The following is a 13,075-nucleotide window of genomic DNA, read 5'->3' as shown; positions in this document are numbered from 1 at the left end:
CCATTTAAATAGAAATTGTGCAAAAATGTGAATTCTATTAGGGCGTTGGCAGTGGCATGGCTAAGGATAACAGGAGATCAAAATGTTGTACACTATTTGGATTAAAGCTATGTATTATGAGGCTTCTGAAAGCCTATGCAGGGCATCTGCTGACTTTTATCTTCTTAGTCTTCTCATACAGCATTAAGATCCTGTATATAGCTTTCACAGGCCTAGGTTAAATACCATCACCATCATTTTCATTGGCAGGTTTTGCACTGACCTACTAGTTTTAAAATTCATAACCTTGCTAAAGGGATGATTAAAGAAGAGTTGTATATCTTCCCCCAATCCTAAACATGTACCCTCAGGTAATACCAGTATTATAGACTGCACCTTCTTTGCAAGGAGCTTATATATTTTAAACTGTTTTTTTCCTTCTTAAATTTAATTTCCTTAATGTATATTTTTTTTCCCCAGTATATCTCACTCACTTGGATTATGCGGACACCGAAAGAATAATGACTGAAAAACTTCACAACCAAGTTAATGGCACAGAATGGTCGTGGAAAAACTTGAATACGTTGTGTTGGGCTATAGGATCAATCAGTGGTGCAATGCATGAGGAAGATGAAAAGAGGTTTCTGGTTACTGTTATAAAGGTATGTGCAATTTGAATTTTGTTTATTTTTTTAGGAGATCAACATTTTAAATATCCTTTTCTGTACTGTAAAGCTTGTACCCACATTGTTAGTGGATTTACCGTGCATTGTTTAATGGTTTCTTTAATTTGGACTGTAATTTTATTATATTGATTTACTCTTTTAGCAATTACCAACAAGGGCGGGCCCTTTTACTGGATGCCAGATAGGCCACTTCAGTACTTTAGCTGTCAGATAAAAACATTTTTGAATGCAAACTGGACAGATTTGTGTTTAATGAACTGCTTGCTATTACAATGTATTGGCATTTCTCTCTCTCTGTATATCACTCATTGATGTGCTACTTCTTTTCTTCCTTTCGATACTGATTTTTTCTTTTCTTCTAATCAGTTGGTTTTTAGTAGACATTTGTATTTGTACATTTCATGAGGAAAAAAATGCCGAAGATGGCAGCCATCAGCAGCATTCAGCTATTTTCAGAGCTGGAATTCTTCTAGTGAAAGAGCAACACACTAAGGTCTGGATTTGCACAGGTCTTAGTGTGTTGCACTTTCACAAGAAGAAACCCAGCTCTGGAAATATCCAAATGACACTGGCAGCTGCCATGATTGGCATTAGTTTCCTTATGAAAAGTACGAATACACGTCTAGTTTATAAAAGTAGTAGTTGTTTAGGTACCTGAAAAATGTGGGTTTCAGTCATTGGGTTTCTGACCGGCACCCTATGAAAGAGAAATGCTTCTTCGAGTCATAAGTCAAGATATGATAATTTGTTTGATTTGTGTTGTATAAGCATAGTTTCCATCTTAATAGGAGGAGAGTCCATAGCTTCATTCATTACTTGTGGGAATTAAGAACCTGGCCACCAGGAGGAGGCAAAGACACCCAAAGGCTTAAATACCTCCCCCACTCCCCTCATCCCCCAGTCATTCTTTGCTTTTCATCACAGGAGGTTGGCAGAGAAGTGTCGGAAGATTCAGAGTAGTCTCTTATGAAGGGTAGTACTCTTTGCAATGGGACTGGAGTTTTAAGTAGTCCTGTCAGCCTCTCAGTGAGAGCGTGGATGACGGTTAAAGTCCGTAGATGCAGGGAGAGTCTTTCTGCGAAACCATCCTGACTCAGATTAACAGCTCCATAAGCATTCAGCATTCATAAGCATTCAGCGTTGATGTGTTTCGCTGCCTTTTTCTTTCATGTAATTAGCAAGAGTCCATGAGCTAGTGACGTATGGGATATACATTCCTACCAGGAGGGGCAAAGTTTCCCAAACCTCAAAATGCCTATAAATACACCCCTCACCACACCCACAATTCAGTTTTACAAACTTTGCCTCCGATGGAGGTGGTGAAGTAAGTTTGTGCTAGATTCTACGTTGATATGCGCTCCGCAGCAAGTTGGAGCCCGGTTTTCCTCTCAGCGTGCAGTGAATGTCAGAGGGATGTGAGGAGAGTATTGCCTATTTGAATGCAGTGATCTCCTTCTACGGGGTCTATTTCATAGGTTCTCTGTTATCGGTCGTAGAGATTCATCTCTTACCTCCCTTTTCAGATCGACGATATACTCTTATATATACCATTACCTCTGCTGATTCTCGTTTCAGTACTGGTTTGGCTATCTGCTATATGTAGATGAGTGTCCTGGGGTAAGTAAGTCTTATTTTCTGTGACACTCCAAGCTATGGTTGGGCACTTTTGTTTATAAAGTTCTAAATATATGTATTCAAACATTTATTTGCCTTGACTCAGAATGTTCAACTTTCCTTATTTTCAGACAGTCAGTTTCATATTTGGGATAATGCATTTTAAATTAACATTTTTCTTACCTTAAAATTTGACTTTTTCCCTGTGGGCTGTTAGGCTCGCGGGGGCTGAAAATGCTTCATTTTATTGCGTCATTCTTGGCGCGGACTTTCTTGGCGCAAAAATTCTATTTCCGTTTCCGGCGTCATACGTGTCGCCGGAAGTTGCGTCATTTTTTGACGTTATTTTGCGCCAAAAATGTCGGCGTTCCGGATGTGGCGTCATTTTTGGCGCCAAATAATGTGGGCGTCTTATTTGGCGCGAAAAAATATGGGCGTCGCTTTTGTCTCCACATTATTTAAGTCTCATTTTTTATTGCTTCTGGTTGCTAGAAGCTTGTTCTTTGGCATTTTTTCCCATTCCTGAAACTGTCATTTAAGGAATTTGATCAATTTTGCTTTATATGTTGTTTTTTCTCTTACATATTGCAAGATGTCTCAAGTTGCATCTGAGTCAGAAGATACTACAGGAAAATCGCTGTCAAGTGCTGAATCTACCAAAGCTAAGTGTATCTGCTGTAAACTTTTGGTAGCTATTCCTCCAGCTGTTGTTTGTATTGATTGTCATGACAAACTTGTTAAAGCAGATAATATTTCCTTTAGTAAAGTACCATTGCCTGTTGCAGTTCCTTCAACATCTAAGGTGCAGAATGTTCCTGATAATATAAGAGATTTTGTTTCAGAATCCATAAAGAAGGCTATGTCTGTAATTTCTCCTTCTAGTAAACGTAAAAAATCTTTTAAAACTTCTCTCCCTACAGATGAATTTCTCCAACATAGGTGTGTCCGGTCCACGGCGTCATCCTTACTTGTGGGATATTCTCTTCCCCAACAGGAAATGGCAAAGAGCCCAGCAAAGCTGGTCACATGATCCCTCCTAGGCTCCGCCTACCCCAGTCATTCTCTTTGCCGTTGTACAGGCAACATCTCCACGGAGATGGCTTAGAGTTTTTTAGTGTTTAACTGTAGTTTTTATTATTCAATCAAGAGTTTGTTATTTTGAAATAGTGCTGGTATGTACTATTTACTCAGAAACAGAAAAGAGATGAAGATTTCTGTTTGTATGAGGAAAATGATTTTAGCAACCGTCACTAAAATCCATGGCTGTTCCACACAGGACTGTTGAGAGCAATTAACTTCAGTTGGGGGAACAGTGAGCAGTCTCTTGCTGCTTGAGGTATGACACATTCTAACAAGACGATGTAATGCTGGAAGCTGTCATTTTCCCTATGGGATCCGGTAAGCCATGTTTATTAAGATTGTAAATAAGGGCTTCACAAGGGCTTATTAAGACTGTAGACTTTTTCTGGGCTAAATCGATTCATTATTAACACATATTTAGCCTTGAGGAATCATTTAATCTGGGTATTTTGATAAGTTTATATCGGCAGGCACTTTTTTAGACACCTTTCTCTTTAGGGGCTTTCCCAAATCATAGGCAGAGCCTCATTTTCGCGCCGGTGTTGCGCACTTGTTTTTGAGAGGCATGACATGCAGTCGCATGTGTGAGGAGCTCTGATACATAGAAAAGACTTTCTGAAGGCGTCATTTGGTATCGTATTCCCCTTTGGGCTTGGTTGGGTCTCAGCAAAGCAGACACCAGGGACTGTAAAGGGGTTAAAGTTAAAAACGGCTCCGGTTCCGTTATTTTAAGGGTTAAAGCTTCCAAATTTGGGGTGCAATACTTTTAAGGCTTTAAGACACTGTGGTGAAATTTTGGTGAATTTTGAACAATTCCTTCATATTTTTTCGCAATTGCAGTAATAAAGTGTGTTCAGTTTAAAATTTAAAGTGACAGTAACGGTTTTATTTTAAAACGTTTTTTGTACTTTGTTATCAAGTTTATGCCTGTTTAACATGTCTGAACTACCAGATAGACTGTGTTCTGAATGTGGGGAAGCCAGAGTTCCTTCTCATTTAAATAAATGTGATTTATGTGACAATGACAATGATGCCCAAGATGATTCCTCAAGTGAGGGGAGTAAGCATGGTACTGCATCATTCCCTCCTTCGTCTACACGAGTCTTGCCCACTCAGGAGGCCCCTAGTACATCTAGCGCGCCAATACTCCTTACTATGCAACAATTAACGGCTGTAATGGATAATTCTGTCAAAAACATTTTAGCCAAAATGCACACTTATCAGCGTAAGCGCGACTGCTCTGTTTTAGATACTGAAGAGCATGACGACGCTGATAATAATGGTTCTGAAGGGCCCCTAAACCAGTCTGATGGGGCCAGGGAGGTTTTGTCTGAGGGAGAAATTACTGATTCAGGGAACATTTCTCAACAAGCTGAACCTGATGTGATTACGTTTAAATTTAAGTTGGAACATCTCCGCATTCTGCTTAAGGAGGTATTATCCACTCTGGATGATTGTGACAAGTTGGTCATCCCAGAGAAACTATGTAAAATGGACAAGTTCCTAGAGGTCCCGGGGCTCCCAGAAGCTTTTCCTATACCCAAGCGGGTGGCGGACATTGTAAATAAAGAATGGGAAAGGCCCGGTATTCCTTTCGTCCCTCCCCCCATATTTAAAAAATTGTTTCCTATGGTCGACCCCAGAAAGGACTTATGGCAGACAGTCCCCAAGGTCGAGGGAGCGGTTTCCACTTTAAACAAACGCACCACTATACCCATAGAAGATAGTTGTGCTTTCAAAGATCCTATGGATAAAAAATTAGAAGGTTTACTTAAAAAGATGTTTGTTCAGCAGGGTTACCTTCTACAACCAATTTCATGCATTGTCCCTGTCGCTACAGCGTGTTTCTGGTTCGATGAGCTGGTAAAGGCGGTCGATAGTGATTCTCCTCCTTATGAGGAGATTATGGACAGAATCAATGCTCTCAAATTGGCTAATTCTTTCACCCTAGACGCCACTTTGCAATTGGCTAGGTTAGCGGCTAAGAATTCTGGGTTTGCTATTGTGGCGCGCAGAGCGCTTTGGTTGAAATCTTGGTCAGCTGATGCGTCTTCCAAGAACAAGCTACTTAACATTCCTTTCAAGGGGAAAACGCTGTTTGGCCCTGACTTGAAAGAGATTATCTCTGATATCACTGGGGGTAAGGGCCATGCCCTTCCTCAGGATCGGCCTTTCAAGGCCAAAAATAAACCTAATTTTCGTCCCTTTCGTAGAAACGGACCAGCCCAAAGTGCTACGTCCTCTAAGCAAGAGGGTAATACTTCTCAAGCCAAGCCAGCTTGGAGACCAATGCAAGGCTGGAACAAGGGAAAGCAGGCCAAGAAACCTGCCACTGCTACCAAGACAGCATGAAATGTTGGCCCCCGATCCGGGACCGGATCTGGTGGGGGGCAGACTCTCTCTCTTCGCTTGGGCTTGGGCAAGAGATGTTCTGGATCCTTGGGCGCTAGAAATAGTCTCCCAAGGTTATCTTCTGGAATTCAAGGGGCTTCCCCCAAGGGGGAGGTTCCACAGGTCTCAGTTGTCTTCAGACCACATAAAAAGACAGGCATTCTTACGTTGTGTAGAAGACCTGTTAAAAATGGGAGTGATTCATCCTGTTCCATTAGGAGAACAAGGGATGGGGTTCTACTCCAATCTGTTCATAGTTCCCAAAAAAGAGGGAACGTTCAGACCAATCTTAGATCTCAAGATCTTAAACAAGTTTCTCAAGGTTCCATCGTTCAAAATGGAAACCATTCAAACAATTCTTCCTTCCATCCAGGAAGGTCAATTCATGACCACGGTGGATTTAAAGGATGCGTATCTACATATTCCTATCCACAAGGAACATCATCGGTTCCTAAGGTTCGCATTCCTGGACAAGCATTACCAGTTCGTGGCGCTTCCTTTCGGATTAGCCACTGCTCCAAGGATTTTCACAAAGGTACTAGGGTCCCTTCTAGCTGTGCTAAGACCAAGGGGCATTGCTGTAGTACCTTACTTGGACGACATTCTGATTCAAGCGTCGTCCCTTCCTCAAGCAAAGGCTCACACGGACATTGTCCTGGCCTTTCTCAGATCTCACGGATGGAAAGTGAACGTGGAAAAGAGTTCTCTATCTCCGTCAACAAGGGTTCCCTTCTTGGGGACAATAATAGACTCCTTAGAAATGAGGATTTTTCTGACAGAGGCCAGAAAAACAAAACTTCTAGACTCTTGTCGGATACTTCATTCCGTTCCTCTTCCTTCCATAGCGCAGTGCATGGAAGTGATAGGTTTGATGGTAGCGGCAATGGACATAGTTCCTTTTGCGCGAATTCATCTAAGACCATTACAACTGTGCATGCTCAGTCAGTGGAATGGGGACTATACAAACTTGTCTCCGAGGATACAAGTAAATCAGAGGACCAGAGACTCACTCCGTTGGTGGCTGTCCCTGGACAACCTGTCACAAGGGATGACCTTCCGCAGACCAGAGTGGGTCATTGTCACGACCGACGCCAGTCTGATGGGCTGGGGCGCGGTCTGGGGATCCCTGAAAGCTCAGGGTCTTTGGTCTCGGGAAGAATCTCTTCTACCGATAAATATTCTGGAACTGAGAGCGATATTCAATGCTCTCAAGGCTTGGCCTCAGCTAGCGAGGGCCAAGTTCATACGGTTTCAATCAGACAACATGACAACTGTTGCGTACATCAACCATCAGGGGGGAACAAGGAGTTCCCTGGCGATGGAAGAAGTGACCAAAATCATTCTATGGGCGGAGTCTCACTCCTGCCACCTGTCTGCTATCCACATCCCAGGAGTGGAAAATTGGGAAGCGGATTTTCTGAGTCGTCAGACATTGCATCCGGGGGAGTGGGAACTCCATCCGGAAATCTTTGCCCAAGTCACTCAACTGTGGGGCATTCCAGACATGGATCTGATGGCCTCTCGTCAGAACTTCAAAGTTCCTTGCTACGGGTCCAGATCCAGGGATCCCAAGGCGGCTCTAGTGGATGCACTAGTAGCACCTTGGACCTTCAAACTAGCTTATGTATTCCCGCCGTTTCCTCTCATCCCCAGGCTGGTAGCCAGGATCAATCAGGAAAGGGCGTCGGTGATCTTGATAGCTCCTGCGTGGCCACGCAGGACTTGGTATGCAGATCTGGTGAATATGTCATCGGCTCCACCATGGAAGCTACCTTTGAGACGAGACCTTCTTGTTCAAGGTCCGTTCGAACATCCGAATCTGGTCTCACTCCAGCTGACTGCTTGGAGATTGAACGCTTGATCTTATCGAAGCGAGGGTTCTCAGATTCTGTTATCGATACTCTTGTTCAGGCCAGAAAGCCTGTAACTAGAAAGATTTACCACAAAATTTGGAAAAAATATATCTGTTGGTGTGAATCTAAAGGATTCCCTTGGGACAAGGTTAAGATTCCTAAGATTCTATCCTTCCTTCAAGAAGGATTGGAAAAAGGATTATCTGCAAGTTCCCTGAAGGGACAGATTTCTGCCTTGTCTGTGTTACTTCACAAAAAGCTGGCAGCTGTGCCAGATGTTCAAGCCTTTGTTCAGGCTCTGGTTAGAATCAAGCCTGTTTACAAACCTTTGACTCCTCCTTGGAGTCTCAACTTAGTTCTTTCAGTTCTTCAGGGGGTTCCGTTTGAACCCTTACATTCCGTTGATATTAAGTTATTATCTTGGAAAGTTTTGTTTTTGGTTGCAATTTCTTCTGCTAGAAGAGTTTCAGAATTATCTGCTCTGCAGTGTTCTCCTCCTTATCTGGTGTTCCATGCAGATAAGGTGGTTTTACGTACTAAACCTGGTTTTCTTCCAAAAGTTGTTTCTAACAAAAACATTAACCAGGAGATTATCGTACCTTCTCTGTGTCCGAAACCAGTTTCGAAGAAGGAACGTTTGTTGCACAATTTGGATGTTGTTCGCGCTCTAAAATTCTATTTAGATGCTACAAAGGATTTTAGACAAACATCTTCCTTGTTTGTTGTTTATTCCGGTAAAAGGAGAGGTCAAAAAGCAACTTCTACCTCTCTCTCTTTTTGGATTAAAAGCATCATCAGATTGGCTTACGAGACTGCCGGACGGCAGCCTCCCGAAAGAATCACAGCTCATTCCACTAGGGCTGTGGCTTCCACATGGGCCTTCAAGAACGAGGCTTCTGTTGATCAGATATGTAGGGCAGCGACTTGGTCTTCACTGCACACTTTTACCAAATTTTACAAGTTTGATACTTTTGCTTCTTCTGAGGCTATTTTTGGGAGAAAGGTTTTGCAAGCCGTGGTGCCTTCCATCTAGGTGACCTGATTTGCTCCCTCCCATCATCCGTGTCCTAAAGCTTTGGTATTGGTTCCCACAAGTAAGGATGACGCCGTGGACCGGACACACCTATGTTGGAGAAAACAGAATTTATGTTTACCTGATAAATTACTTTCTCCAACGGTGTGTCCGGTCCACGGCCCGCCCTGGTTTTTTAATCAGGTCTGATAATTTATTTTCTTTAACTACAGTCACCACGGTATCATATGGTTTCTCCTATGCAAATATTCCTCCTTAACGTCGGTCGAATGACTGGGGTAGGCGGAGCCTAGGAGGGATCATGTGACCAGCTTTGCTGGGCTCTTTGCCATTTCCTGTTGGGGAAGAGAATATCCCACAAGTAAGGATGACGCCGTGGACCGGACACACCGTTGGAGAAAGTAATTTATCAGGTAAACATAAATTCTGTTTTCCATTTCTTTCCAGGGTAACAAATTATTTGGTTCTCAGTTTGATTCCATTATTTCAACTGTTACTGGTGGGAAAGGAACTTTTTTACCACAGGATAAAAAATCTAAAGGTAAAAACAGGGCTAATAATCGTTTTCGTTCCTTTCGTTTCAACAAAGAACAAAAGCCTGATCCTTCATCCTCAGGAGCAGTTTCAGTTTGGAGACCATCTCCAGTCTGGAATAAATCCAAGCCAGCTAGAAAGGCAAAGCCTGCTTCTAAGTCCACATGAAGGTGCGGCCCTCATTCCAGCTCAGCTGGTAGGGGGCAGGTTACGTTTTTTCAAGGAAATTTGGATCAATTCTGTTCACAATCTTTGGATTCAGAGCATTGTTTCAGAAGGGTACAGAATTGGTTTCAAGTTGAGACCTCCTGCAAAGAGATTTTTTCTTTCCCGTGTCCCAGTAAATCCAGTAAAAGCTCAAGCATTTCTGAAATGTGTTTCAGATCTAGAGTTGACTGGAGTAATTATGCCAGTTCCAGTTCCGGAACGGGGGATGGGGTTTTATTCAAATCTCTTCATTGTACCAAAGAAGGAGAATTCTTTCAGACCAGTTCTGGATCTAAAAATATTGAATAGTTATGTAAGGATACCAACATTCAAGATGGTAACTGTAAGGACTATCTTACCTTTTGTTCAGCAAGGGAATTATATGTCCACAATAGATTTACAGGATGCATATCTGCATATTCCGATTCATCCAGATCATTATCAGTTCCTGAGATTCTCGTTTCTGGACAAGCATTACCAATTTGTGGCTCTGCCGTTTGGCCTAGCTACAGCTCCAAGAATTTTTACAAAGGTTCTCGGTGCCCTGCTGTCTGTAATCAGAGAACAGGGTTTTGTGGTATTTCCTTATTTGGACGATATCTTGGTACTTGCTCAGTCTTTACATTTAGCAGAATCTCATACGAATCGACTTGTGTTGTTTCTTCAAGATCATGGTTGGAGGATCAATTTACCAAAAAGTTATTTGATTCCTCAGACAAGGATAACTTTTCTGGGTTTCCAGATGGATTCAGTGTCCATGACTCTGTCTTTAACAGACAAGAGACGTCTAAAGTTGATTGCAGCTTGTCGAAATCTTCAGTCACAATCATTCCCTTCGGTAGCCTTATGCATGGAAATTCTAGGTCTTATGACTGCTGCATCGGACGCGATCCCCTTTGCTCGTTTTCACATGCGACCTCTTCAGCTCTGTATGCTGAAGCAATGGTGCAAGGATTACACGAAGATATCTCAATTAATATATTTAAAACCGATTGTTCGACACTCTCTAACATGGTGGACAGATCACCATCGTTTAATTCAGGGGGCTTCTTTTGTGCTTCCGACTTGGACTGTAATTTCAACAGATGCAAGTCTCACAGGTTGGGGAGCTGTGTGGGGATCTCTGACGGCACAAGGAGTTTGGGAATCTCAGGAGGTGAGATTACCGATCAATATTTTGGAACTCCGTGCAATTTTCAGAGCTCTTCAGTTTTGGCCTCTTCTGAAGAGAGAATCGTTCATTTGTTTTCAGACAGACAATGTCACAACTGTGGCATACATCAATCATCAAGGAGGGACTCACAGTCCTCTGGCTATGAAAGAAGTATCTCGAATTTTGGTTTGGGCGGAATCCAGCTCCTGTCTAATCTCTGCGGTTCATATCCCAGGTGTAGACAATTGGGAAGCGGATTATCTCAGTCGCCAAACGTTAGATCCGGGCGAATGGTCTCTTCACCCAGAGGTATTTCTTCAGTTTGTTCAGATGTGGGGACTTCCAGAAATAGATCTGATGGCGTCCCATCTAAACAAGAAACTTCCCAGGTATCTGTCCAGATCCCAGGATCCTCAGGCGGAGGCAGTGGATGCATTATCACTTCCTTGGAAGTATCATCCTGCCTATATCTTTCCGCCTCTAGTTCTTCTTCCAAGAGTAATCTCCAAGATTCTGAAGGAATGCTCGTTTGTTCTGCTGGTAGCTCCGGCATGGCCTCACAGGTTTTGGTATGCGGATCTTGTCCGGATGGCCTCTTGCCAACCGTGGACTCTTCCGTTAAGACCAGACCTTCTGTCACAAGGTCCTTTTTTCCATCAGGATCTGAAATCCTTAAATTTAAAGGTATGGAGATTGAACGCTTGATTCTTGGTCAAAGAGGTTTCTCTGACTCTGTGATTAATACTATGTTACAGGCTCGTAAATCTGTATCTAGAGAGATATATTATAGAGTCTGGAAGACTTATATTTCTTGGTGTCTTTCTCATCATTTTTCCTGGCATTCTTTTAGAATACCGAGAATTTTACAGTTTCTTCAGGATGGTTTAGATAAGGGTTTGTCCGCAAGTTCTTTGAAAGGACAAATCTCTGCTCTTTCTGTTCTTTTTCACAGAAAGATTGCTATTCTTCCTGATATTCATTGTTTTGTACAAGCTTTGGTTCGTATAAAACCTGTCATTAAGTCAATTTCTCCTCCTTGGAGTTTGAATTTGGTTCTGGGAGCTCTTCAAGCTCCTCCGTTTGAACCTATGCATTCATTGGACATTAAATTACTTTCTTGGAAAGTTTTGTTCCTTTTGGCCATCTCTTCTGCCAGAAGAGTTTCTGAATTATCTGCTCTTTCTTGTGAGTCTCCTTTTCTGATTTTTCATCAGGATAAGGCGGTGTTGCGAACTTCTTTTGAATTTTTACCTAAAGGTGTGAATTCCAACAACATTAGTAGAGAAATTGTGGTTCCTTCATTATGTCCTAATCCTAAGAATTCTAAGGAGAAATCGTTTCATTCTTTGGATATTGTTAGAGCTTTGAAATATTATGTTGAAGCTACGAAATCTTTTCGTAAGACTTCTAGTCTATTTGTTATCTTTTCCGGTTCTAGAAAAGGCCAGAAAGCTTCTGCCATTTCTTTGGCATCTTGGTTGAAATCTTTAATTCATCTTGCCTATGTTGAGTCGGGTAAAACTCCGCCTCAGAGAATTACAGCTCATTCTACTAGGTCAGTTTCTACTTCCTGGGCGTTTAGGAATGAAGCTTCGGTTGACCAGATCTGCAAAGCAGCAACTTGGTCCTCTTTGCATACTTTTACTAAATTCTACCATTTTTATGTATTTTCTTCTTCTGAAGCAGTTTTTGGTAGAAAAGTACTTCAGGCAGCGGTTTCAGTTTGAATCTTCTGCTTATGTTTTTCGTTAAACTTTATTTTGGGTGTGGATTATTTTCAGCAGGAATTGGCTGTCTTTATTTTATCCCTCCCTCTCTAGTGACTCTTGTGTGGAAAGATCCACATCTTGGGTAGTCATTATCCCATACGTCACTAGCTCATGGACTCTTGCTAATTACATGAAAGAAAACATAATTTATGTAAGAACTTACCTGATAAATTCATTTCTTTCATATTAGCAAGAGTCCATGAGGCCCGCCCTTTTTTTGTGGTGGTTATGATTTTGTATAAAGCACAACTATTCCAATTCCTTATTTTTGATGCTTTCGCACTTTTTCTTATCACCCCACTTCTTGGCTATTCGTTAAACTGAATTGTGGGTGTGGTGGGGTGTATTTATAGGCATTTTGAGGTTTGGGAAACTTTGCCCCTCCTGGTAGGAATGTATATCCCATACGTCACTAGCTCATGGACTCTTGCTAATATGAAAGAAATGAATTTATCAGGTAAGTTCTTACATAAATTATGTTTTTCTGCTCTCAATTCCATGTCAGGAGCAATGCTACTACCCTGTCACACTTGAAAGGCCATGTTCCTGTTCCACGGCATAGATTCTGGTAAGATCATTTAATTTATACACATATGATAACGCAAGAAGACAGGGTCACAGTGTCTCCTTTTAGCTGTATAGAATCAAGGGTTAATATCCCCGGAAAGGGGGTTATTGAACAGGATGGGATTTATGTATAATACTTTTTATTGTGTTTAATGCTGTGACACGTGTGAGATGAGGCTCTGTTAATGTGTGAAGTCAGTTCTCTTTAG

General features: G+C 42.0%; 1 protein-coding gene across 1 annotated transcript in view; it reads left to right on the top strand.

Annotated features, from left to right (window-relative positions):
* XPO1 (exportin 1) overlaps positions 1-13,075 on the top strand; it is a 443,161-nt gene that overhangs the window by 366,501 nt on the left and 63,585 nt on the right. Inside the window, exon 14 of the mRNA XM_053712052.1 lies at positions 460-641. Within this exon, the coding sequence (XP_053568027.1) occupies positions 460-641 (182 nt within the window). The remainder of the gene's footprint in view (positions 1-459; positions 642-13,075) is intronic.

The sequence above is a fragment of the Bombina bombina genome, chromosome 4, assembly GCF_027579735.1.
Source record: "Bombina bombina isolate aBomBom1 chromosome 4, aBomBom1.pri, whole genome shotgun sequence".
Classification (NCBI taxonomy): Eukaryota; Metazoa; Chordata; class Amphibia; order Anura; family Bombinatoridae; genus Bombina; species Bombina bombina.
The sequence above is the reverse complement of the archived record's forward strand: the minus strand, read 5'-3'. Positions and strand labels throughout refer to the sequence as shown.